General features: G+C 46.7%; 1 protein-coding gene across 1 annotated transcript in view; it reads right to left on the minus strand.

Moving 5' to 3' along the window:
- erbb4b (erb-b2 receptor tyrosine kinase 4b) overlaps positions 1-23,258 on the minus strand; it is a gene marked incomplete at both ends in the record, with an annotated part of 1,077,000 nt that overhangs the window by 234,781 nt on the left and 818,961 nt on the right. The window contains one exon of the mRNA XM_084311407.1: positions 286-376. Coding sequence (XP_084167533.1) covers positions 286-376 — 91 coding nt within the window. The remainder of the gene's footprint in view (positions 1-285; positions 377-23,258) is intronic.

Consider the following 23,258-nt stretch of genomic DNA (forward strand, 5'->3'; position numbering starts at 1 on the left):
GTGCCTCTGTGACCGCAATGAGGGCTGTCTCTGTGGAGTGACCAGTCCTGAAGCCTGACTGATTAGGGTCTAGGGTCTAGGAAAGCTCACGGTCTCTGATCCGGTTATCAACGCGTATGGCGGTAGTGACCAGTGTGTCAAAAGTGTCTGGAGATCCCACAACCGCCAAAGCATCTTTAACCTGATTAGATAACGCGTTGGTGAACAAAGTGATGAGTGGTCCCTCAGGCCAGCCTGTAGCCCCAGCCAGTGTCCTGAAAGCGATGTAAAACTCAGCTACACTACTGGCGCCCTGGCGCATGCGCGTCAGCTTCATGGCGACCTCTTTATCGTAGAGTTCATGATCAAAAACGATCTCCATCTCATTCATGAGTCCCTGTGAGTCGTTTAAAACTGGAGCCTGAGCCCGTATGAGTGGAACAGCCCAATCGAGGGCAGGTCCCTCCAACAGGGATAGAATTAGGGCAATACGTGAATCCTCAGACTGAAAACAAGAAGGCTGGGCTCTGTACACTATTTGGCATTGTGCCAGAAAACCACGGCATTTACCTGACTCCCCATTAAAGCGTGAGGGGAGCTGGACTTTAGCCTCACAAGGTAATGACCGGGGGCCTGTGAGTAGTGCTTGAGAGACATTAGGTGGGCTCTGGTGAGGGGGAGGTAATTGTGCATTGGCTAAGCGGTCAGCCAAATCACGCATGGAACTATCCAATTTGCGCAATCCTTCATACATCTCCCCATGCTTTTGCACCATGAGAGCTTGTTATTGTTGTAATTGTATGACAGCTTCCTCATGTGAAAGCAATCCTTGACGCTGCGCAGCTAGTGCTTGTTCGAGACCTGTGTTATCTGCTGACCCAGTCATGGCTTTTTCATTCTGTGAGGGCTGTGTGTATGTGTGTGTGTGGGTCATGAGCAGATAACAGGGACTCTTAAAGTTATCCGTAAAACGGACAACCACTAGACTGCTTACGCAGATATTTTAGGAGAGGGGAAAAATTAAACAACAGAAAACAACCTTTACAGGTGGAAATCTCAAAGTGAGTAATTAAGAAAATAAATCATGTTCCAAAAACTTGTTTTTGTGTTGTCATTCGTGAAGCTTCCCTGTATCCTGTGTTTCCTGTCATTTAAGTAAAGTTTGATTATCACTACGCCGTCTCCTGCCTGCTATCTCCAAGCTCTCCTTGTTTACATCTGCATCTGGGTTCCAGTCATCATGCCATCTAAGCGTAATCGTAACACGTCACTATGTTTGGAGAGCTATATCTATATTCTATATTATAGCTATGGAGACAATGGTCATTTGACAGTCACTTTTTTCTGTAGAACATGCAAAAAAGAGAGAATTTGTTAATGTATACGTTTGCGCGTTATCCCATGGTGAATATTGTATAGTTTAGGAGTGATCCGGGCTAATTCCTGAAAAGCTGAGTTATAGGGCGCTATGTGAATTCTGGTATAAGCGTTGGCGTTTCTTGCCTGGACATGCTACTATTTCCAAATCAAATGTATATAATAGGTATATAATAGGCATTATGAATGCATGAAAGGGGGGGGTAGTTTTTTTATGCTTTGATAGCCAGTAACGGCATTCGTTTTGAACACCACACACACTGATCAGCTGGATCGATATGAAATCATTGTAGGATCAAGGTGAAATTGATTCCAGATAGACCTTACCTTTGATCTGGGTTATTCCAAAAAGAATATTCCAATTGTCTGATCACGATTTCCAGTATTGATGTCCATCTGGTCCCGGACATAATTTGGCACAACTTATGGATCGAGTGTGCTATGTAGGTGCGTTTCGAAGTGGTCAGATGAAGCGATTTACTTGGCTCCGTCTAAATTATGTGCCCGGAGGGGTTTAGATGTAACACACGGTGAGAAATAAGGTTTCAAAGGGTGGTCGATACTGCCACCTAGCAGGATGCAGCCGGTATTGCACTTTGGGAATCTCCGAATTATTTCCTATGGGGACACGGAGGTCCGTGAACCTGTAATGAATAAAAATATTGAATAAAAGAAAAAACGACCAAGACCCGAGAGATCTCGGGTCTGGCGCTCAACCGCTGGCGAGTTAACCCGGGATATCTCGGGGTCTGGCACGGAATGTGTTAAAGAAGGCGTGTCCGGCCCATGGGGACATTAATGTGTGTTGTCGGGCCTTTCAAATACATTTGATTTGATTTGACTTAAATACAAGTAAATGCTAAAAATAAGGATATCTTAAAAAAAGTGCTAGAAGATAATATACAAGACACAAGTGAGTAACATTAACATTATTGCACGTTCCGTTCACAGTGTAGGATCAAGTTTTAGTGTTTACAAATATAAATATATGGAGGGGGGGGTCACAGTTTCAGACAGAGTGTATTTTCTTTCATTATATAAAAATTATAATCAATTTAATATGAGTGAAATTAACCTATTCTGCATTCTGATGGGGACCCTGACACATTGAGAACCACTGCTTCATGTAACCCCAGGGCCGCCTGGGAGAAATGCGAGGCCCTGTGCGAGATTTAAACGGTAAAAAAGGTACAAAAAATAAATAAAAATAATATATATATAATTTTTTTATTTTTTATTTTTTTTTCATACAGTCAACATATTCTTAAATAATAGCGCTGCCCGAGGCTGGGCATGATACAGTCAACATATAGCAAGAGCGAGAGAGTGCTCCCGTTCTACAGTCAATATACAGTGTACAGAGAGAGAGAGAGAGAGAGAGAGAGAGAGAGAGAGAGAGAGAGAGAGAGAGAGAGATAGAGAGAGAGAGAGAGAGAGAGAGAGAGAGAGACACATTGGAAAGAAATTGAAATGCTATTTGGCCCTAAACAGAGAGTACACAGTGGCAGAATACCTGAGCACTGTGACTGAAGATCCTTGACTAGGTACAGACTCAGCGAGCACAGCCTAGCCATCGAGAAAGGCCGCCATAGGCAGACTGTGTGTGTTAGAAAGAGAGAGAGAGAGAGAGAGCATGTGTGTTTGTGTGTTAGAGAGAGAGAGCATGTCTGTGTGTCGTGTGTGTGTGTTAGCGAGAGAGCATGTATGAGAGAGATAAGCAAAGATGAGCCCCTAAAGGATATTCAACTTTTAATGGAAGAACAAAACAGAAGGAAAAGATAACTTCACAAAGGCAACATGAATATACATAGATCCAAAAGGACAAAGATCAACACTTAAATCCAAAGAGAAGAGGGTCTATACCAGAGAAAACAAAGCAGCAAGGAGCCAATGGCCGACATCAGCTAATTAGGCTAGCCAGATACTGACACCAGGCCACACACAGCTTTGGCCAACGCTACCCAAGCTACACAAACGACCAAGACAATTCACACACAGCACATGTCGTATCTCCAAATGTTGTGAAGTAACATATGTTTTGCCTGGAAAAAAACATCATTATTAACAAAACATTCGGGAGGGGAAGGAAGGAAGAGTGGGGTAATGTCATGACATCTTACCTGCACCAAGGAACGCAGGGCGAAAGGCCGCAACACAGGTCTCCACGATGATGAAAGGCCTCTCGCTGGCGGGACAAAAAGAAGCTATGGCCGGCGCCTTGTCATGGTGCAGGCCCGACTACATCTTCTGTCAAAGATGATGTCGTAGTCAGAGAGTGCCAGGGCCCGCTATTCTCACGGCTAATGTCAATGGTCGTAGCACAAGCTAACAGCTAACTCTAGGCTAACTGATAGCATCAAGCTAACGTTCCCAGGCGAGCGAAAACGAGCAGCTAACGTCGTAGCTAAACAGCTAACTGGCTAACAGTTAGCTCAACCCGGCTATCGCTAACCACTAGCTAACGCAGAAGCAAGCTATGCGGCTACCACTGAAAAACTGTACAACGTGAGAAAAGCAATACAGGCCAACACTTCAGACAGCCGCTGTGTTTTCCTCTTCTCATATGAAGAGAGAAGGGAAAAAGAAGGCAATACACGTCCCACTACAGAGTGGTGTTTACCATAGCGGTGCCGGCAACACTATAGCGGACTATAGCCGACTTGAGCATGGAGATATTCTCATAATGAAACACCAAGCTCACCTCCCTCGCACCAGGTGCTGACACCAGGCCACACACCTTTAGCTGCTATTAGTACTACAACAGCTAGTTGGCCCATTTGGCTCCCGAGAGAGAGAGAGAGAGAGAGAGAGAGAGAGAGAGAGAGAGAGAGAGAGAGAGAGAGAGAGAGAGAGAGAGAGAGAGAGAGAGAGAGAGAGAGAGAGAGAGAGAGAGAGAGAGAGAGAGAGAGATCCACGGCGGGAATAGAATAGAGTGCATTAAAAACTCACCAAACGTCCATGAGGATGGAGACAACCGCGTGGAGTTGACTAAGTTCATCTGCCAAACGACCGTCCTCTTCATCTTGGCATAACAATGCTGCACGCGCTGTCTCTAGGTTAGCTAACGCTAGTTAGCCTTTAGCTAAGCTAGCTACTAGCCGACATCATCATGGCTATATCCCGACTGAACCACACGTTAGCACTCAATATTATAACGTAGCTAAAGCTAACTAGCTGTCCCTGTCTTTAGCCGGGATGGCTAGCCTGACTGAACTGTCTAACATGCAACAACTTTCATCTTCAGTCCATCTGCCGAACGATATCCTCTTCATCTTGGCTGGCATAACCTCCAATGCTGCACGTGCGAAATAGTCAGACTCTACCTTACCTGTAACCCCTCCCCTCATTGAAACCAATTCTGCTGCAGAGCCTCAGAGCTGCCTCCAATAGTGTATCTGCAGAGCCAATAGTGTATCTGCAGATCCGCAGAGCCAGGAACAAGTCAGACACATTCTACAAACGTGTCTAATGTGAAATATATAAGCATATAAGCAAAACTAGATTTTAGGTCTGTGATGAAAAAGGGCCTCGCGGGAAGGGGGGCCTCAAAAAAAAAAAAAAAAAATAAATAAATTAAAAAAAAAAAAAAAAATTGTGCAGGGCCCCCCCTTCCCGCCAGGCCCTGTGCGACCGCACTGCTCGCACACCCCCTGAGGCGGCCCTGTGTAACCCTATAAGGGCAGCGTTACCTCTTCCAAGGACCCTCTTCCTCCAGAGTGCCTACTGGAGATGTTGATGCAATGTTAAAAGGGTTAAGCCAAATATTGTACTTCAGCCACACCAGGCGCCTATGGATGGGGAACATGTTAGATTATGTTAAGAGAAGGGGGTGGGGATGCTCTGTGGCAGGTGAGGAGGTAATTAGGTTTACCTTCCAAGCCAGAGAGCAGGGGGAGGTGTGGTGGGTGTGTGTGTATGTGTGTGTGTGTGTGTCTGTTTGTGTGTGTGTGTGTGTGTGTGTGTGTGTGTGTGTGTGTGTGTGTGTGTGTGTGTGTGTGTGTGTGTGTGTGTGTGTGTGTGTGTGTGTGTGTGTGTGTGTGTGTGTGTGTGTGTGTGTGTGTGTGTGTGTGTGCGTGCCTGCGTGCGTGCGTGCGTGTGTGTGTGTGTGTGTGTGTGTGTGTGTGTGCGTGCGTGCGTGTGTGTGTGTGTGTGTGTGTGTGTGTGTGTGTGTGTGTGTGTATGTGTGTGTGTGTGTGTGTGTGTGTGTGTGAGAGAGAGAGAGAGAGAGAAAAAGTGTGTGCAATTGTGTATGTTGTGCACAAACGTTTATTTGTGTGCGTCAGTGTGTGCACATGCATGACGTGCATCATGGCAACTATCACCCCCAAGCTATGAGATGGAAAGGCCTGGTTGCCAGCTAACTAACACATGACCAGAGGGAGAAGAGAATGGAGGAAGAAAATTAAGGGGGTGGAGGGGTGGCGGGGGGGATTTTGATTATAAATTGACATTAAAATTCCTCTCATGCCTCCTTCAACTTAGCCAGACTCATTAGAGCAAACTGAGCCTGGACTTCTAGCCGCCTAGACCCATTTCGGTGACAGACAAACTCCTTCAGCCAATCAGCGTAACAAAAGTAGTCCAGTCAGAAGAACGGAGAAAACATCTTTTCCACTGAGGAGGTCCGCTAGTGCAGGGGTTCTTAAACTACGAATTGCGACCCAAAGTGGGTCGTGGGTAGGTGGCAGTGGGGTCGCGCATTAGCAGGTAAAACAAATGATAAAATAAAATAAAAAATACCAATATTTCAATTTTATTTATGTTCTGGCAACATATTTTGGCTAAATATGCCTCGTTTTATAAATGTGAATTGATAACATAGTGCTGTAATTACATTTTCTAATAAATATGCATCAAGTTCAACAACGTGTGCTTTTATTTTGATATTCCTTAATTCCACGTTGAAATTACACAATACATTAACCTGTTAAGCTGTAGCCCTATTTTCAGAAATTCCGCCTAAAGGTACATGCCCAAGTACATGGAAGATTGCGCCACTTCTACAAGGTCGATTTGCATGTTCTTGGTATCTAGGAACATCTAGGGACCTGGGGTATGTATTCCCAGTGTCAGAAATATTGTGTCTGTTACTAGGCTTGAGTACATTGTGATGAAACAAAGGATAATATAAATTATGATTTTCTTTAGCATCTTTGCCGGTGAATAACACCATGCAAACATTGAGGTTCTTTTGATTTCGAGCTCATTCAGCACATTCTTGAGATCAAGTGTACAAAAAATCTAAGCGAATGAATAAAGGGAAGATGATTAAACCGAAGGATTTGTAGATACAGTAATTAATTATAATCCATTTTAGTTATAAATTCATATTTGACCTTGAACTTGACCTTGACCTTATTATGGCCAAATCATATGGATAGGGAAAAAGCTAATCTTTCCGATAAATTCTTATTTTCGGTAAATCTTAAAAACATCTGTAAACAAACGTAGTGCTGAAAATATACACTTTTACTGCTGTTTTGATAGGATTAAGGTATTTACTCTTGGCTACATTTGAAAAAGAAACACAACATTAATTAATATGGTCTGTATTGATCGATTCATGATAAAAAAAAGTGTAGGGTCGGGAAAAAAAACACTAAATAAAATGGGGTCGTGGTATAAAAAAGTTTGAGAACCCCTGCGCTTGTGCATATTCTTGGTCTTGTTTAGTTATTGAGGCTATTTGTACTATAACTGCACTTATGTCTGTGTTAACGTTACAGCTTGTTGCTTCGGGAGACACCACTACTGTTTTGCAGACGGCGGCCTGTATTTCACATCAACAACTACGGTCACCTATCAGGGGATAGAACATCCGTTAGAACACAGTCCCTGATTGGCTTTGATTGCGTGGCAATTTCTGGAAAAATGGAGGAAGGCCAGTCTGTATCGCGAAAGATAACGTTTTGAAGACTGGCTTCCAGGTTTCAACTTTTAATGAGGCGCGAGATGCCTTTCTCTTCCAGTGATGGGGGCACTGGGTTTGGAGAGGAGCGTGGTGGTAGCAGTTATGTAAGCAAGGTTTGAGGGCGGCTAAGTGGTGCAGTGGGCAAGGCGCTCACCACTAACGCCGGAGATGCTGGGTTCGAGCCCAGCTCTCAGCATTGCTTCCGGCTTGGCTGGTCGTTCATACTACTACAATTGACATTAGGGGGTGGGAAAGCCGGTGGGTGGGGATCGAACGTTGTGGACAGCGACTCCTACAGGTCGGTTAGTGCGCCTGTACAGCAGAATCAGGAAGTATCGGGGGCAGTGTGAGCCTCCCACGCGTTACTCCTCGCCACTGAGAGATTGCGCTGTACAGGTGAAAAGATGCGACGGCTGCCTCCTCGTGTACCGGAGGGGACACGTGATGCAAGGCTTCGTCCACATTGCAGCCGACCAGTGGGAGGCATGGCCTACCAACGTTCGAGACAGGGGAGGTAAGAATTGGATAATACGAAATTGGGATGGGAGAAACATAGAAAATGGGGAGAAAAAGTAGATACAAAAAATTTAAGCAAGGTTTGTCTGGACTGCATAAATAGATAGATACTGATAATATTTGTTCCCAGGGACACTCGTCTGTCAGGGCTTTTCATTTCTACTGGAGGATAATTACTTATGACATAATTACATAACCAATACTGTAGCTGAGGAGATGGCAGTGGGGCAGAATTACTGTACATCTATGACTTTGATATAGTTGTTCTTTCAACTTCTAGTGAATGAAATAGTTGCAAACATTATCCACCATTTTGGTGGTTGCCTTGGAACCCACTGAAGCGCCAGGCCCCTGATGGTCCCAGGACCCCACATTGGGAACCGTTGGTCTCTAGACTTTTCTGTGGTTGGAGACAGTGGGTGGGTGGAGGGTAGAGGTGAGAGGGGAAGACCTGAGACGGGTAAAGGACCAGATCAGTAAGGCCGGTTAGAAGTCTTATTCTGGCTCCTCTGGGCCCCTCATTAGCCACGTGAATAATTCAATAGACAGTGAACTCAGTGATCCACTTTGTTGTGTACTGTATGCACAAATAAATACATGCATGGAACCAGGCCTACACACATGTGCAAACACACACACGCACATGCACATGCACACACACACACACACACACACACACACACACACACACACACACACACACACACACACACACACACACACACACACACACACACACAAACACACACACACACACACACACACACACAAACACACACACACACACACACACAAACACACACACACACACACACACACACACACACACGCACACTACTAAACATGAATATAAGAAAACACACAAGCTTGTTCCCACAGTCAAATGTACAATAAAACAACTCACATGCATAACAGTACACTCCCACACAAGCATGTAATAAAATGAACACACACAGGGATGCACTGACGTTAAAACACACACACACATTAGAGCACAACAAGTACTTGAAACAGACCCTGTAAAAATAAACGATACATTCAAAGAATTCTACTCCGACTTATATAAATCAGAAACGACCTTCGATCAAAACAAAATGGACACATATCTTAATCAAATTATTCTCCCTAAACTTTCAGAAGATGACGCTAAACAGTTAGAAACACCGATCACACTAGAGGAACTCAAGAAGGCCATATCCGAAATGCAAAGTGGTAAGGCTCCTGGAAGAGACGGTATCCCATCAGAAATGTACCTTTCTTGTTGGGACATAATTGGACCCTTATTACTAAATATGATCTTATACTCAGTCAAGGAGGGGAACTTCCATAAGAATGACAATATTGCACTCATAACAGTCCTCCTTAAAAAAGACAAAGACCCCAACGAGTGCGGTAGTTATAGACCTTTAAGCCTCCTCGGAACCGATATCAAACTGTACTCTAAGGTATTAGCCATCATATTACAAAAGCATATGACGTCTTTAGTTCACCCGGACCAAACTGGCTTCATAAGAGGCCACCTGATCACTGATAACATAAGACGAATACTGCACGTACTAGATGCCGACAAGGATGACACCATACCTAAGGCGATGCTGTCCCTGGATGCTACGAAAGCCTTTGACAGGCTGGAATGGTCGTATCTATGGGCAGTATTAGAAAGGATGGGGTTAGGAAAAGGATTCATTGATATGATTAAAGTATTATACAAAGACCAGATCCTTTGTTCCCAGAGCCCAGGAAAAGACGACGAGGAAAGAGGGCTGGGATCCGTAACAGGCTGAGATCCAGACGCCACCGTACACCACTGCCCAGTATATTGCTAGCCAATGTACAATCTATTGACAATAAACTGGATGACATCCGAGCAAGGATTCAATATCAAAGAGACGTTAGGGACTGCAATGTCCTCTGCTTCACCGAAACATGGCTCACACCGGAGGTTCCAGATCACGCAATTCAACCAGCGGATCACTTCTTTATCCATCGCAAGGATCGGTCATCAGAGTCCGGTAAACAACGTGGAGGAGGTATTGCCTTCATGTTTAACAAAAATTGGAGCGACCCAACGAACGTGAAGGAATTATCCAACCACTGCTCCCCAGAACTGGAATATATAACCATCAAGTGTCGTCCTTTCTTCCTCCCGAGGGAGTTAACGGCGATCGTCCTGATCGGAGTGTATATTCCACCGCAAGCCAGCAACAAGGTTGCGCTCTCCAGACTACACAACGAGGTAAATAGAATACAAGTGGCTAACGTTAACGCCGCCATTTTAGTACTGGGAGATTTCAATAGCGCCAATCTGAGAAAGGTATTGCCTGACTTCTATCAGCATGTGACTTGCAACACCAGAGGCGGTAACATCCTAGATCACTGTTACACGCAATTTAAAGGTGGCTACAAGGCTCATTCTGATAGTGGCTTTGGAAAATCAGATCACGCGTAAATTTTTCTTTCACCAAAGTACAAACAGAGAATTAAAAGTACTCCCGTAGTCTCGCGAGAGGTGCAGAAATGGGATCTGACGTCAGAAGAGACGATCCGGTCAGTGTTTCACTACACAGACTGGAATGTGTTCCGCGACACAGATAACATTAATGTCTACACGGAGACAGTGCTGGACTATGTTTGTACTAGGGTGAAAGAAACAATCCCCACTACCAAAATGAAAGTTTACCCAAATCAAAAACCCTGGGTAGACAAATCCGTCCGTGAAGCTCTGAGAGAGCGCACCAAAGCATACAATGACGGCCTAGTGGCAGGCAACATGAATGACCACAAGGTGGCGCGACACAACGTAAGGAGGACAGTGTCAGAGGCCAAACGGCGCTACAGGGATAAAATTGAACTCCAGTTTGAACAAGCTGACTCTAGAGCTATGTGGCAGGGGCTCAAAACGATGACAGACTACAAAGGCGCCTCCCTCAAACTGAACAGTGACATCTCCTTAGCAAACGACCTCAATACCGTCTATGCAAGGTTTGATGCTGGTAATAACAACACCAGCTCACAAGCCTCGGCAATGGGGGGGGGGGGGGGTCGGCTGCTGATGGAGGCGCAGTGTTCAGGGTAACAGAGCATGAGGTGAGGCGGACCTTTAAAAAAGTGAATATCAGGAAGGCAGCAGGTCCGGACGGCATCCCCGGCCGCGTCCTAAAAGTCTGTGCCGACCAACTGGCCCCAGTATTCACTGACATATTTAACCTGTCCTTAGAACAGGCTGTCATCCCCACCTGCCTGAAGAAGTCCACTATTATCCCTGTACCCAAAAAATCCAGGCCTGCTTGCCTCAACGACTACCGCCCTGTAGCTCTCACCTCCATAGCCATGAAGTGCTTTGAGAAGCTAGTAAAGGGCTACATCTGCTCCTCCCTCCCCATCAACATGGACCCCCTGCAATTTGCATACCGCCCCAACAGGTCCACGGAGGACGCCATATCCCATGTGCTGCACACAGCAGCATCACACCTGGACAAGAGGCAGGGGAACTATGTGAGAATGCTATTCATCGACTACAGCTCGGCATTCAATACCATAGTCCCCTCCATACTCATAGCCAAGCTCAGGGACCTGGGCTTGGGCTATGACCTCTGCCAGTGGGTCTTGGACTTCCTGACTGGCAGACCCCAGGTGGTGAGAGCAGGCAACTGCACCTCCTCATCCATCACCCTCAACATAGGGGCCCCCCAGGGCTGTGTTCTGAGTCCCCTCCTCTACTCCCTGTACACACACGACTGTGTGGCTCAGCGGAGTAGCAATACAATCGTCAAATTTGCTGACGACACAGTGGTGGTGGGCCTGATCTCTGCCAACGACGAGAGGGCCTACCTGGAAGAGGTCAAGGTCCTGGCGGGATGGTGCCAGGAAAACAGCCTCTCCCTGAACGTCAGCAAAACAAAGGAGATGATTGTGGACTTCAGGAGGTCGGGGGTCAAGGACTACAGCCCCCTCAGCATCGACGGGGCACCGGTTGAGAGAGTCAACAGCTTCAAGTACCTCGGAGCCTACATATCCGAGGACTTGACATGGACCACACACATTAACAGTGTGGTGAAGAAGGCACGACAACGCCTCTACTTCCTCAGGCGCCTAAGGAAGTTCCAAGTCAGCCAGAAGATCCTTAAGAACTTCTACTCATGTACAATAGAGAGCATCTTGACCGGCAACATCACCTCCTGGTTTGGGAATAGCACTGCACAAGACCGAAGCAGACTACAAAGAGTGACACGTTCAGCCGAACGCACAATTGGAGGGGGGCTCCCCACCCTCCAGAACATTTACTACAAGTGTTGCAAGGGCAAGGCTAAGAGAATCATTAAAGACTCCAGTCACCCGAACAACTGCCTCTTTGAACTGCTGCGGTCAGGCAAGCGATACCGGAGTCTCAAGGCGAGCACAGAAAGACTCAGAAGTAGCTTCTATCCCCAGGCCATCAGGCTGCTAAACGAACAATGAATGAACACTACACAACAACAACCACCAAACGCACATAGCACACACATCCACACGCACACACTCACTTTAAACAAACACACTGTAGCACCCACTCCACACACTTATAGCACACACCCACTTTAAACAAACACACTGTAGCACCCACTCCCCACACTTTATATTTATGGATGAAGGATTGCACTACAACTCGTACACCTTACTGTAAATTGTACCTAAAATTGTACCTCATCCCATTTCTGCTTTGCACTAGATAGTACTGTACATTAGTACACTGCATAGTATTGTGTATTGTATATTATATGGTAACTCAGAACATTGTACATATGTCTATACCGAACACTGTGACCTCATTTTCTTCTTCTAAATTCATGCTATATTATGTTATTATGTTATTTGATACTATCTTGTCTAGCACAGTCTCTGGAGCGTAACAGTAAGAAGCATTTTGTATGAAAGTATTCTGTACTTCTGTATGACAACTATTAAAGAACTTGAACTTGAACTTGAACCCATCGGCCATGATTACAACAGGTACAATCATCTCCAAAATCTTTCCGGTATCACGCTCAGCCAGACAGGGTTGCCCTCTTAGTCCCGGACTATTCGATCTATCATTAGAGCCTTTAGCACAATATATAAGACAATCCCAATCCATAGAACCAATCGTAATCAAGGGCACACAACATAAAATTAGTTTATATGCGGACAACGTAATATTGTTCATGCAAAACCCCAACACCACATTGCCTCATCTGCTCAAGCTGATTGAGAACTTTGGTGATTTATCGGGATTTAAGATAAATTGGCCGAAGTCGGCTTTCCTTCCACTTAACACCCCTGCAAAAAAAGATATAACCCTCCCAGGAGAGATACCTATGGTAACACATTTTAGATGCTTGGGAGTGTAAATATTCCCCACCATAAGACAAACGGTGAAGCACAATTACACAAAAATCCAAAACAAAATCAAAGACGACCTTGATAGGTGGGCAAAACTTAAAAACTCAGTACAAGCACGGATATCAATAGTTAAGATGGATGTACTACCTAGAATCAACTTCTTCAGTTCAATGCTACCGTTACCCCCTCCAGAGGGTTACTGGAAAAGATTACACTCCTCCACATACAAATTTATTTGGAATAACAAACCATCACGTATAAAAAGATCCACCGCACAGAGAAATAAAGCAGATGGTGGCATGGCATTTCCAGATTTTTTTCACTATTTTAAGGCGTACACATTAAGACCATTGACAACATGGTTTGATCCCCAAGCATTAGTATCCTGGAGAAAATTAGAAGAAAATATAGTAGCCCCACATAGACTGAAGGACATAGCATACACTAAACTACCAATCAAGCACTGTGAACGGAAATTTGGCCCCATAATTACTCATGCGATCCGGATATGGCGTGAAACACAAAAAAAAATCCTAACCCACATAAATGGCACAATCATACTCCCTTATTCAATAACAATGCACTCTTAATTGAAAAACGACCTATAAGATTCCCTATATGGGAAGAGCAAGGCATACACTCATTAGGGGATGTTTTTAACAAACAGGGTTTTTGTAGTTATGGAGAAATATGCAAAAAATGTAATCTCACCAAGTCCACATGGCTTTTTTACATACAGTTACGGCTATGTTTGAAGTCTCACGGTGTTCCATTAGACATACCAATTGAACACCACAGATACCACAAATTCTTCTATGAAAGAGAGACATCGAGAGGTTTTGTTTCAGATTTTTATCATCAATTACTAAAGTCCTCGTATGAAACCCTCCAACTAGACTCTGCCTGGAGGAGGGATATACCAGACCTGGAAAGTGACTTTGATTGGCAAGGAGCCTGGGCAAATGTCCGACTTACATCAAGGAACCCGGACCATCAACAAATCAATCTTAACTATATTCACAGGACATACTTGACTCCTATAAGACTGAGCAGAATGGGTCTTAAACAAGACTCCAAATGCTCCCAATGTACAAATGGGGACGAAGGGACATTTATGCACATGTATTGGGACTGCCCACCAGTTAAGACATTCTGGAAAGATGTGACCCGACAATTATCAAAACTCGTATCTTGGAATATACCTGTACACCCCTCGGTATTACTATTGAATGATGTTTTCGAGTTTGCAGTAAATCCACAGCTAAAGAGATTGGTTTTATCGGGTATCACAGTAGCTAAAAAGCTGATCGCATCACGCTGGTTTCAACCGGAAAAAATGTGCCGCAAAGTTTGGTTTCTTACATATCTCGATGTGATTTATCAAGAAATATCTACAGCAAGAATTCTGGGTCTCAATGAATCCAAAATGTCAATGTGGTTAGAAGTGGTGGAGAGAATAAAAGCTAGCTTATAATGGTAGTGTCTGGTTAGGTGCAAGGGATAGTGGAGGTACTATCCAAGGTGGGGTCCGGGAGGGGGGGGTTCGAGCTGGAGCATATGTGTGTAGGTTTTTAGATAACAGGTATTAGGGGTATATCCTATATAAGACAATTAACTAAAATGTGATTTCATTGGATGTGCACTGACAACTAATGCTTGTATATCTTATCGTGTGTTGTCATGTTTGTTTATGTGTTTGTTTAAAAAATTATTTAAAAAAAAAAGTTGAAAAAAAAGAAAGAAAAAACACACACACACACACACACACACACGCACGCATGCATGCACGCACACACACACACACACACACACACACACACACACACACACACACACACACACACACACACACACACACACACACACACAAACACACACACTCACACACACACACACACACACACACACACACACACACACACACACACACACACACACACACACACACACACACACACACACACACACACACACACACACACACACACACACACACACACACACACACACACACACACACACACACACACAGTTTGGTGTGTGTCAGGGAAAACACAATTATAAGATGTGCCTCAGAAAATTCACGTATATCTATGACAGTCAGAAATAACCTCAGTGCAGGTGGCATAACAAATAATTCCAGTCATCGTTGGAAAAGAGCAGGCAGCGAGGCTACTTTTAACTCAATGATGAGTCCATCATCACGCCACGTGATCCTCACTTATCGGTATCAATCCACAGCCCCATCATGTGGTGTAAGCTGCTTCCGACCGCGTACCTCATATCTGTCTATCTGAAGAGGAAAGGCTTTTAATAATTTTTTCATAAAAAAAAAAAAACGAAGCAAAGTGGCTTTTGAAGCCAGGAGATATGTTTTAATCATTCTGTTTCTTAATGATGACACCGGATCCATAATTAATGGGGCCTGGGCCGCACCACAGGGGCCTCTTATTGGCTGGAGTGGCTGAGTTATCAGCTATAGCAGCAGCCGCTCCATTTGATCTCAGGGTAATTATTACCACTACACGTCCCCGTCCCCCCCCCTCCCGCTCACAACCCACTCCCCGCTCCACAAATGCCATCTAAAAGTTTGATGTGAAATCATAATAAAGAAAGGGGTTTCTTTACACTTTTTAACTTTGTCTCCCGAGGCTTTAGAGGATTTAACTGTCTCTGTCTCTCTCTCTCTCTCTCTCTCTCTCTCTCTCTCTCTCTCTCTCTCTCTCTCTCTCTCTCTCTCTCTCTCTCTCTCTCTCTCTCTCTCTCTCTCTCTCTCTCTCTCTCTCTCTCTCTCTCTCTCTCTCTCTCTCTCTCTCTCTCTCTCTCTCACTGGGGCCCGGGGCCCTCGTCTGGTGAAAGTAAGGATGAAAGGTGCTGTTGACTCAGGGCTGTAGTAACATGTGTCTGTCTTTGATGCTTATTTCAACTATCAAGTCTAGGAGTGGTTGTGGGAACAGAGGGTGTATCTGTTACTGCTGCACTGTTACTCAAAGTCCAATCATCTCAAACACACACACACATGCACGCACGCACGCACGCGTGCACGCACGCGCGCGCGCACGCACGCACGCACGCACACACACACACACACACACACACACACACACACACACACACACACACACACACACACACACACACACACACACACACACACACACACACACACACACACACACACACACACACACACACACACACACACACACACACACACAGAACAACATCTGACATAGAGCCAGATTTGTTTTTAATAGGCCAGAGCCCATGTGTTGCCTTTTTCCCTTATTATTTATCATATCTCAAGGCAGGTTTTGCTGTTGTCGACCATTAATATTTCATAACACACTGTTATTTTCTGCTTATGAAATCGCAAATTTTTTGAATCGTTAAGGAGAAGGAGACAGCTCAGTGAAAAACTGCAGTGGGGTGAAGAGCAGAGCACTGTTAGCCAGAAGGCTAAGTTGTGAGGGAAATTGTTTCTTCTTCTCTCATTTTCTCCCATCCTCCAATTTAGTCGTTATGCCAATTCCCACCTGGTCGTTGCACTTGCCTACTGTCGGTCTGGGGAGGGTGTAGACTACCACATGCCTCCCCCGATACATGTGGAGTTGTCAGCCGCTTCTTTTCACCATGAGGAGTTTCACTGGGAGAGCGTAACTTGCACAGAGGTTCACGCTATCTCACCCAGAACCCCTCCCTGCTGAACAGGGAGCGTTGCCCATTTTTGGAAATCTATAACAACTAAACTTTCAAACATATGTAACCTGACAATTACACTACTCCTAAATGATATATCACTACTACCGGCCTCCATACAGCAAAAAATAATCATACTGGCAGGCGTTACAGCAGCCAAGAAACTGATAGCCATGAGGTGGAAGCAACCTGAGAAACTCACTATGATCAATTGGTCTCTAAGGGCGCGTTCACACCTACCCTGTTTGGTCCACTTTAAGTGGACCATGGTCCCTTTAGATCAATAGTCCGTTTCGTTTGTACAGGTGTGAACACGCCCTGTATGTCTTTTGTTTACAAATTAGATCCGCACCAAAAGGGTGTGAACGCAGACCAAAATCAAACAATGTATAATTTTCACATTTGGTCCACCAGAAAGTCCGGACTATCCGCGGGGGGTGAATGGGGGAGGAATTGTCTTGTGTGGTGCCTGTGATAATATAATTAGATTTTTATTCTGTATTTATAATTTTTGTTATTTCTATTGTAATTATTGTTATTATTATTACTATTATTGTCCTGTGAAGTCCTGTTTATTATTATTATTATTATTATTATTATTATTATTATTATTATTATTATTATTATTATTATTATTATTATTATTATTATTATTATTATTATTATTATTATTATTATTATTATTATTATTATTATTATTATTATTATTATTATTATTATTATTATTATTATTATTATTATTATTATTATTAGTATTATTATTATTATTACTGTATTGTGTTTTGTCTTGTTTCATGTGAAAGAAAAGAAAGAATTATATTTATTTTATAAACAAAAAAACGTATCTAAGTGTGGCTGGGCAGCATAGAGGTCTAAGCACTCGCCTATCACCACAGATACTCTGAGTTTGAATCCAGCTGTCAGCGGTACCTGCGCCCTACAAACACAATATTGGCAGTGGTCCTCATTCTTGAACGGACATACTGAAAGTTACTAAGACATTTCTTTGTAACTCCATTTACAAACGTATTTGGCATTCTCGAACGGCTTCATATTGTAAATTCGTTGTGGGATTTATGTAGGATTTACGAACTCGAAAAGGCAAGTCGTAAGTCGGACATAAATCGGACAGACCGGTGTGCGCCTGTGTTTTCAACAGCTGTCTGTGGGAGAAGTCCTTGGGGATTGTGTCACTTCGATCCTACAGACATCCGCAGAATTAACTCTTATGCCCCCCTAACGATTTTGCAGAGTTGTGCATGAAAAGATTGCATCACGTTCAAGGTCATAAAAAACTTAATTTGTAATATTTCGTTCCAATTCTTTTTTTATGAATACCACTATGAACCTAACTCAACATATCTATCAAAGATTCCAAATATTTCCGTTTGTAGGGTTATGGTTAGGGTTAGGGTTAGGGTTAGGGTTAGTGTAACTGAGGGGTACAATTCCCTGACTGTATTAATCAAGTATGGTATCATTAAACCACTACCGTCTTATGTACATTACTGGCCATACCGTACACAAGTATATCAGATGAGAACTCCTCCACAATGAAACGGTTTCCACACAAATACTCGTTTAGAATATTTATTACAGCAAGAATATTATATTACATTACTTAGATGCGCTTATAAGGCAAAGAATGTGCGTAGGCAAGTCAATATGGATATTAGGAATTATATCTCTGGTACTCTGGGGAGATAGCTAGAAAGGGGGGTACTACCGGTTGTAAGCCAGCAGGGGGAGGCGATGCTCTATACAAAGTCAATGGTTCCACAGGGACTTCAACAAGCCCTGCTCGGGGGGGGATCTTACTCCCTGGAGCAGCGGATGAAAACGGCAGCTGTAATCCCAGGGTGTGCGCCGCACAGGTGAAGCCGTGGAGTCTCTCCTTGAGACGGGCTCGAATGATGTCCTCACGGTAGATCCCACACAGCAGCGGGGTAGACGGTTCTCTGCTCCAGCAGCCACAGTCAAAGCAATGAAGAATAATAATAGTAATCCTGCCGGAAAGTGGCTCTACTGGCGCCGGGGAGATCCTCCGGTGCGCGGTGGTCCACGGTTGAACTTGACGTTACTATCCTATTAGCACGCGGCAATAAGTGCTCTATGTAGACACACAATTACCCACTTCACGTGGTCTTTGACTCGTAATGAAGGCTTACTAGTAAATAGCGAACGATACGTTGAACAAACGTAGTAGGATAACACGACTCTATTTGAGGCAATACGAGCCCTACTCTACCGCACGCTGCATAGTGGGTGAGACGTCACTTGGGTAACTGAACAAGACTGAACTTCAACTCGAACTGAAAAGGGGCGAACTAACTCAGTATTCACCTACGCCATATTTATATGTACGGGGAATAATCAAGTGCCAGCCTGCTCACTGTCTCGTAGCCCTGGGCAGAAGCGGGCATGTTGAGACAAGTCGTGTCGGTAGCTTTCAAGTCGGCTCTAGGGGCACGGCACTGGCGCTGGTGGCACGCCATCCAATAGGAGAATGAAATATTATGGGCTATAGTAGGCTAAAGGGATATTTCGTGTATATGTACAAATAATATACAAGGGATATCAAACGACATACAAATACTATTCAATATATATCCATAAATAAATATATATATTCGGTTTAATCTGATCCTTCGTAACAGCCGCCCCCTAATTAGTCCCACCTAATTAGCTAAGCAGAGACAGATTAACCGCACTGTCCACTACTCAATGTCCGTTGTGAGGGTAGGCAGGTCACAAAGTCATGGGGTCATGGTCGTCATTAGGCGAGTCGGGGAGCCTTGGCGACTCTATCAGCCTCGCCACGGGTCGGTTGTAGGTCCGCCCTTGGCCGAGCACTTCTGCCACTCTGACCTTTCCGTCGGCACCAGTGGTCACTTTGCTTACGCGGCCGGCCGGCCACGCAGCTCGGGGTGGTGACTGGTCTATGGTCATGACGACTGGACGGGATGAAGGGGGGCTTAGGAGGGAGCGGGCCTGAGACTGCTTTGATCTGTGCTTGGCTGTGCTTTCTCCTCCTCCGTCTGTTTCTCTTGTTTGCTCTGTACCCCATCTGAGGAGGGGCCGGTCCCGGCCGCCCCGTCAAGGAGTCGCTTGGGGTGCTGGGTTCGATGTCAGCTACGTCTGGAGCGCAGCTGAGGGGGGTGGGGTTCCGAACTCCCTCTGGTACCCACGGTTCTCTCACGGGCCTCTCGCTTAATGTCAATAGCCTCTGCTGTACGGGGGAGAGGCCGGTGTCGCTCGCCTCTGTGTGTAGGCAGCGTGTAGACGTGGGTTGACTGTCAAGTCCGTAGAGGGGGCCCTGGAGCGTCCATCCCAGTCGGGTCTGAACCGCGACTGGGCATCCTTTGGGTCCGACGTGGGCCGCCTCAATTGGGAGAATGAGGTCCGCGTGAGCAGGGTCGGTGTGGCGCCGTCGATAAGCGGTATAGGTAGTTGACGTAGGTGCACATACTTAGCCATCAGCTGTGGGATGGGGTAGGTGTACTGAGACAGGCCTATGTCGTGGCTAGTGAAGACGTTAGTTATACTATACTGCTTCTCGGGCTGGTCCACCGCTGCTATCTTGAAGGAGACCCTTTCACCCTTTATGGTCTTCTGGTCCCTTCTGATGGTGCGTATGGTCATTGTATCTTTGACACCTCGCAGGCCCAACTGGGCTGCTGCGGAAGCGAGGAGGAGAGTCTTTTCAGACCCATCGTCCAGGACGGCGTAAGTGTCCAGGACCTTGTCCTCGTAGCTCAGGAGCACTCTGACCACTTTGAGGAGCACACGGGGGGTCCCGCTATGCTGGTCAATGTGGAGCACTCCTGTGGGTGGTGACGTAGAATCTATATGGTGCGAGTCGCACCGTGGCTCCCAGTGTCTGCCGTAGCAGTCGGGACACCAGGGAGCGGTCTGGTGGAACTTTGGTGCTGGTGCCACCGCCTCGGCATGGTACATTACCGCGACGGGCCCACTCTGTTGTCCTGGCTGACGCCTGTTGATGTCATGCAGGACCTCCAGATGGGTGCCACCGCACCTGCTGCACTTCTTCTTCAAGCGGCACTCAGCTGCCAGGTGGCTGCGCGCGCAGCGGAAGCAGCGGCGGTGGTCCTTGGTCCACTGACTCACCTCGTCCGTGGTCAGCTTCCCGAAGGTGTCGCATTGGTACAGCCGATGTTCTCCCTCACAGTACTGGCACTCAATCTTCCACTGGTCCTCTTTCGTCGAGGGGGTGTTGTGGTTCTTGTGTGGTACTGATTCGGCTTGGTGCATAACGGTCACCAACCGGCGGTTATCCGTTTGTCCCCGAGGTCCGAGTCTTGGGCTTGGTCCACTCCATACGAACGTGTCGAGTCGTAGGCTACTGACCTCCCTGGCGAGGAACTCAGATAGGTCTAGGAGGGATGCCTCTGGACCGTTGGGGTCGCGGTAGTCTCTCTGCCGCCTGAAGCGCTCTTGTCGGGCGGGAGGGAGCTTCTCTAATATCCTCTCTACGTTAGAGTTAGCGTACAGTTCGTAGATACCCTTTTCCTTTTGGGACCCCAGCATCCCTACCAGGGACTGTACCTTGATAGACAGGTCATCTAGCGCTCTGTTGTCTCTGGCTGGGGGGAGACGGTCAATGTCTCTTATCTCCTGTATCACATAGTCCCATACGCGTCCATAACGTTGGTCGAGTGCTGCTAGAGCCGCTGTGTATGGGGTAGTAGAGTTGGCATAGGCCAGCGCTATATTGTGCGCTCGGGACACCTTGAGGTGCTTCAATAGGGTAGCATACTTGTGGCGTTCATCAGCTACATCAACCATCATTGTCTCTAAGCACATCCGTAGCTCCGTGTACTGTGCTCGGTTCTCATGGGTGAAGTCTGGAAACGTCGGTGTGCCAAGGTACGATGCCATGGATGACTGGCACATCGGTGAGCGTTGGGGAAGAGGCCTCCTAGGCGAGTCTCCTCTTGCGTGTCGTCTTGGGCTGGTACTTGGTGGGTACCGAAGGTCGGGTACCCAGGTGCTGTTCCTCGGGGCTGACGGTGCGTCAAACTCACCCGTGAGTGGAGTCAGGGGTTTGTAGCGCAGGGCCTCGGGGCTAACTTCTGGGCTGTACTGGACCTCCTGGTCCAGAGTACGTTGCTGCTGGTCGGGGCTGTACTGGGCCTCCTGGGCCAGAGTACGTTGCTGCTGGTCGGCTTGACATTCCTCCTCTTCCTCCTCCTCTCCCTCTGCTAGGACCTGGAGTCTTCTGTTCAGTCTCTCGGCGTGGTCCGATTCTTCCCGGTTGCTGGGTCTCGTATGGACCGGCCGGGGAGTGGGTTCGGAGACGTGGACAGGATCCTCCTGTTGGCGGGGTCCCGGGTCGCTTTGTCGGGTAGGGGAATGTGTCCTAGACCCATGTCTTGACGATCTCTGAGAGCTCCGTGCGGAGTGAGGGGGTGTCGCCATGGCAACCAGTTTGTCCATCAGCTCCGCCTGCAGCCGGTCGCGCTCTGCCTCGCGCTGGGCATGGGCTGCGTCGCGCGCTGCTTCGCGCTGGGCATTGGCGGCGTCGCGCTGCGCATTGGCGCTGGCCTGGGCGGCGTCGCGCTGTGCGTGGGCGGCGTCGCGCTGGGCATTTGCGACGTCGCGCTGTGCATTGGCGGCGGCATCGCCTGCAGCCGGTCGCGCTCTGCCTCGCACTGGGCATGGGCTGCGTCGCGCGCTGCTTCGCGCTGGGCATTGGCGGCGTCGCGCTGCGCATTGGCGCTGGCCTGGGCGGCGTCGCGCTGTGCGTGGGCGGCGTCGCGCTGGGCATTTGCGACGTCGCGCTGTGCATTGGCGGCGGCGTGCTGTGCATTGGCGGCGGCGTGCTGTGCATCGGCGCGGCTTCTCTCAATGTTCTCTTCTGTCTGGAGGCGTCTGGTCTCCAGTCTTATGCGGTCGTCTTCACTCCTTTGTTGCGCCTGGAAGCGCTCTCGCTCGCCTGCAAAATGTTCGCGCTCGCGCGTCTGTTGCGCTTGAAGTCGATCGCGTTCGGTGGAGGCTGCCAGGGTGGCGATGAGTGCTTGCGCCAGCATCTTGTCCGCCGCGCTGGGGGAAGACGCCGTTCGGGGCGATCGGCTCCCGGCAGTACTTGTTGGAGACCCGTTCTCCTGTTGCGTACCGAGGAGATCCATCTCCTGGGTGCGCGTCTCTTCTTGTGGTGGGTCAGGTTCCATCCCGGGAGGGCTTTCTTTATCCTGGAGCGCTCCGGGGACTACCTCGTCGGCGTTGTCTGGGGATAAAGTCGTGTCAGTTCCCTCCTGGTCCCCACCGTGAGTTTGGTCAGTTACATTAGAACCCACTAGGGCCTCTGTTGGCGGGGTAGCCTGGTTGATAGGGTCGGACATAATTTTACTATCCGCTTTAGTTATTTTATCCGTATTTAAGTTCCCTTTAAAGCTAG

Source organism: Notolepis coatsorum (assembly GCF_963971535.1).
Source record: "Notolepis coatsorum genome assembly, chromosome: 3".
In the NCBI taxonomy this organism is placed as follows: Eukaryota; Metazoa; Chordata; class Actinopteri; order Aulopiformes; family Paralepididae; genus Notolepis; species Notolepis coatsorum.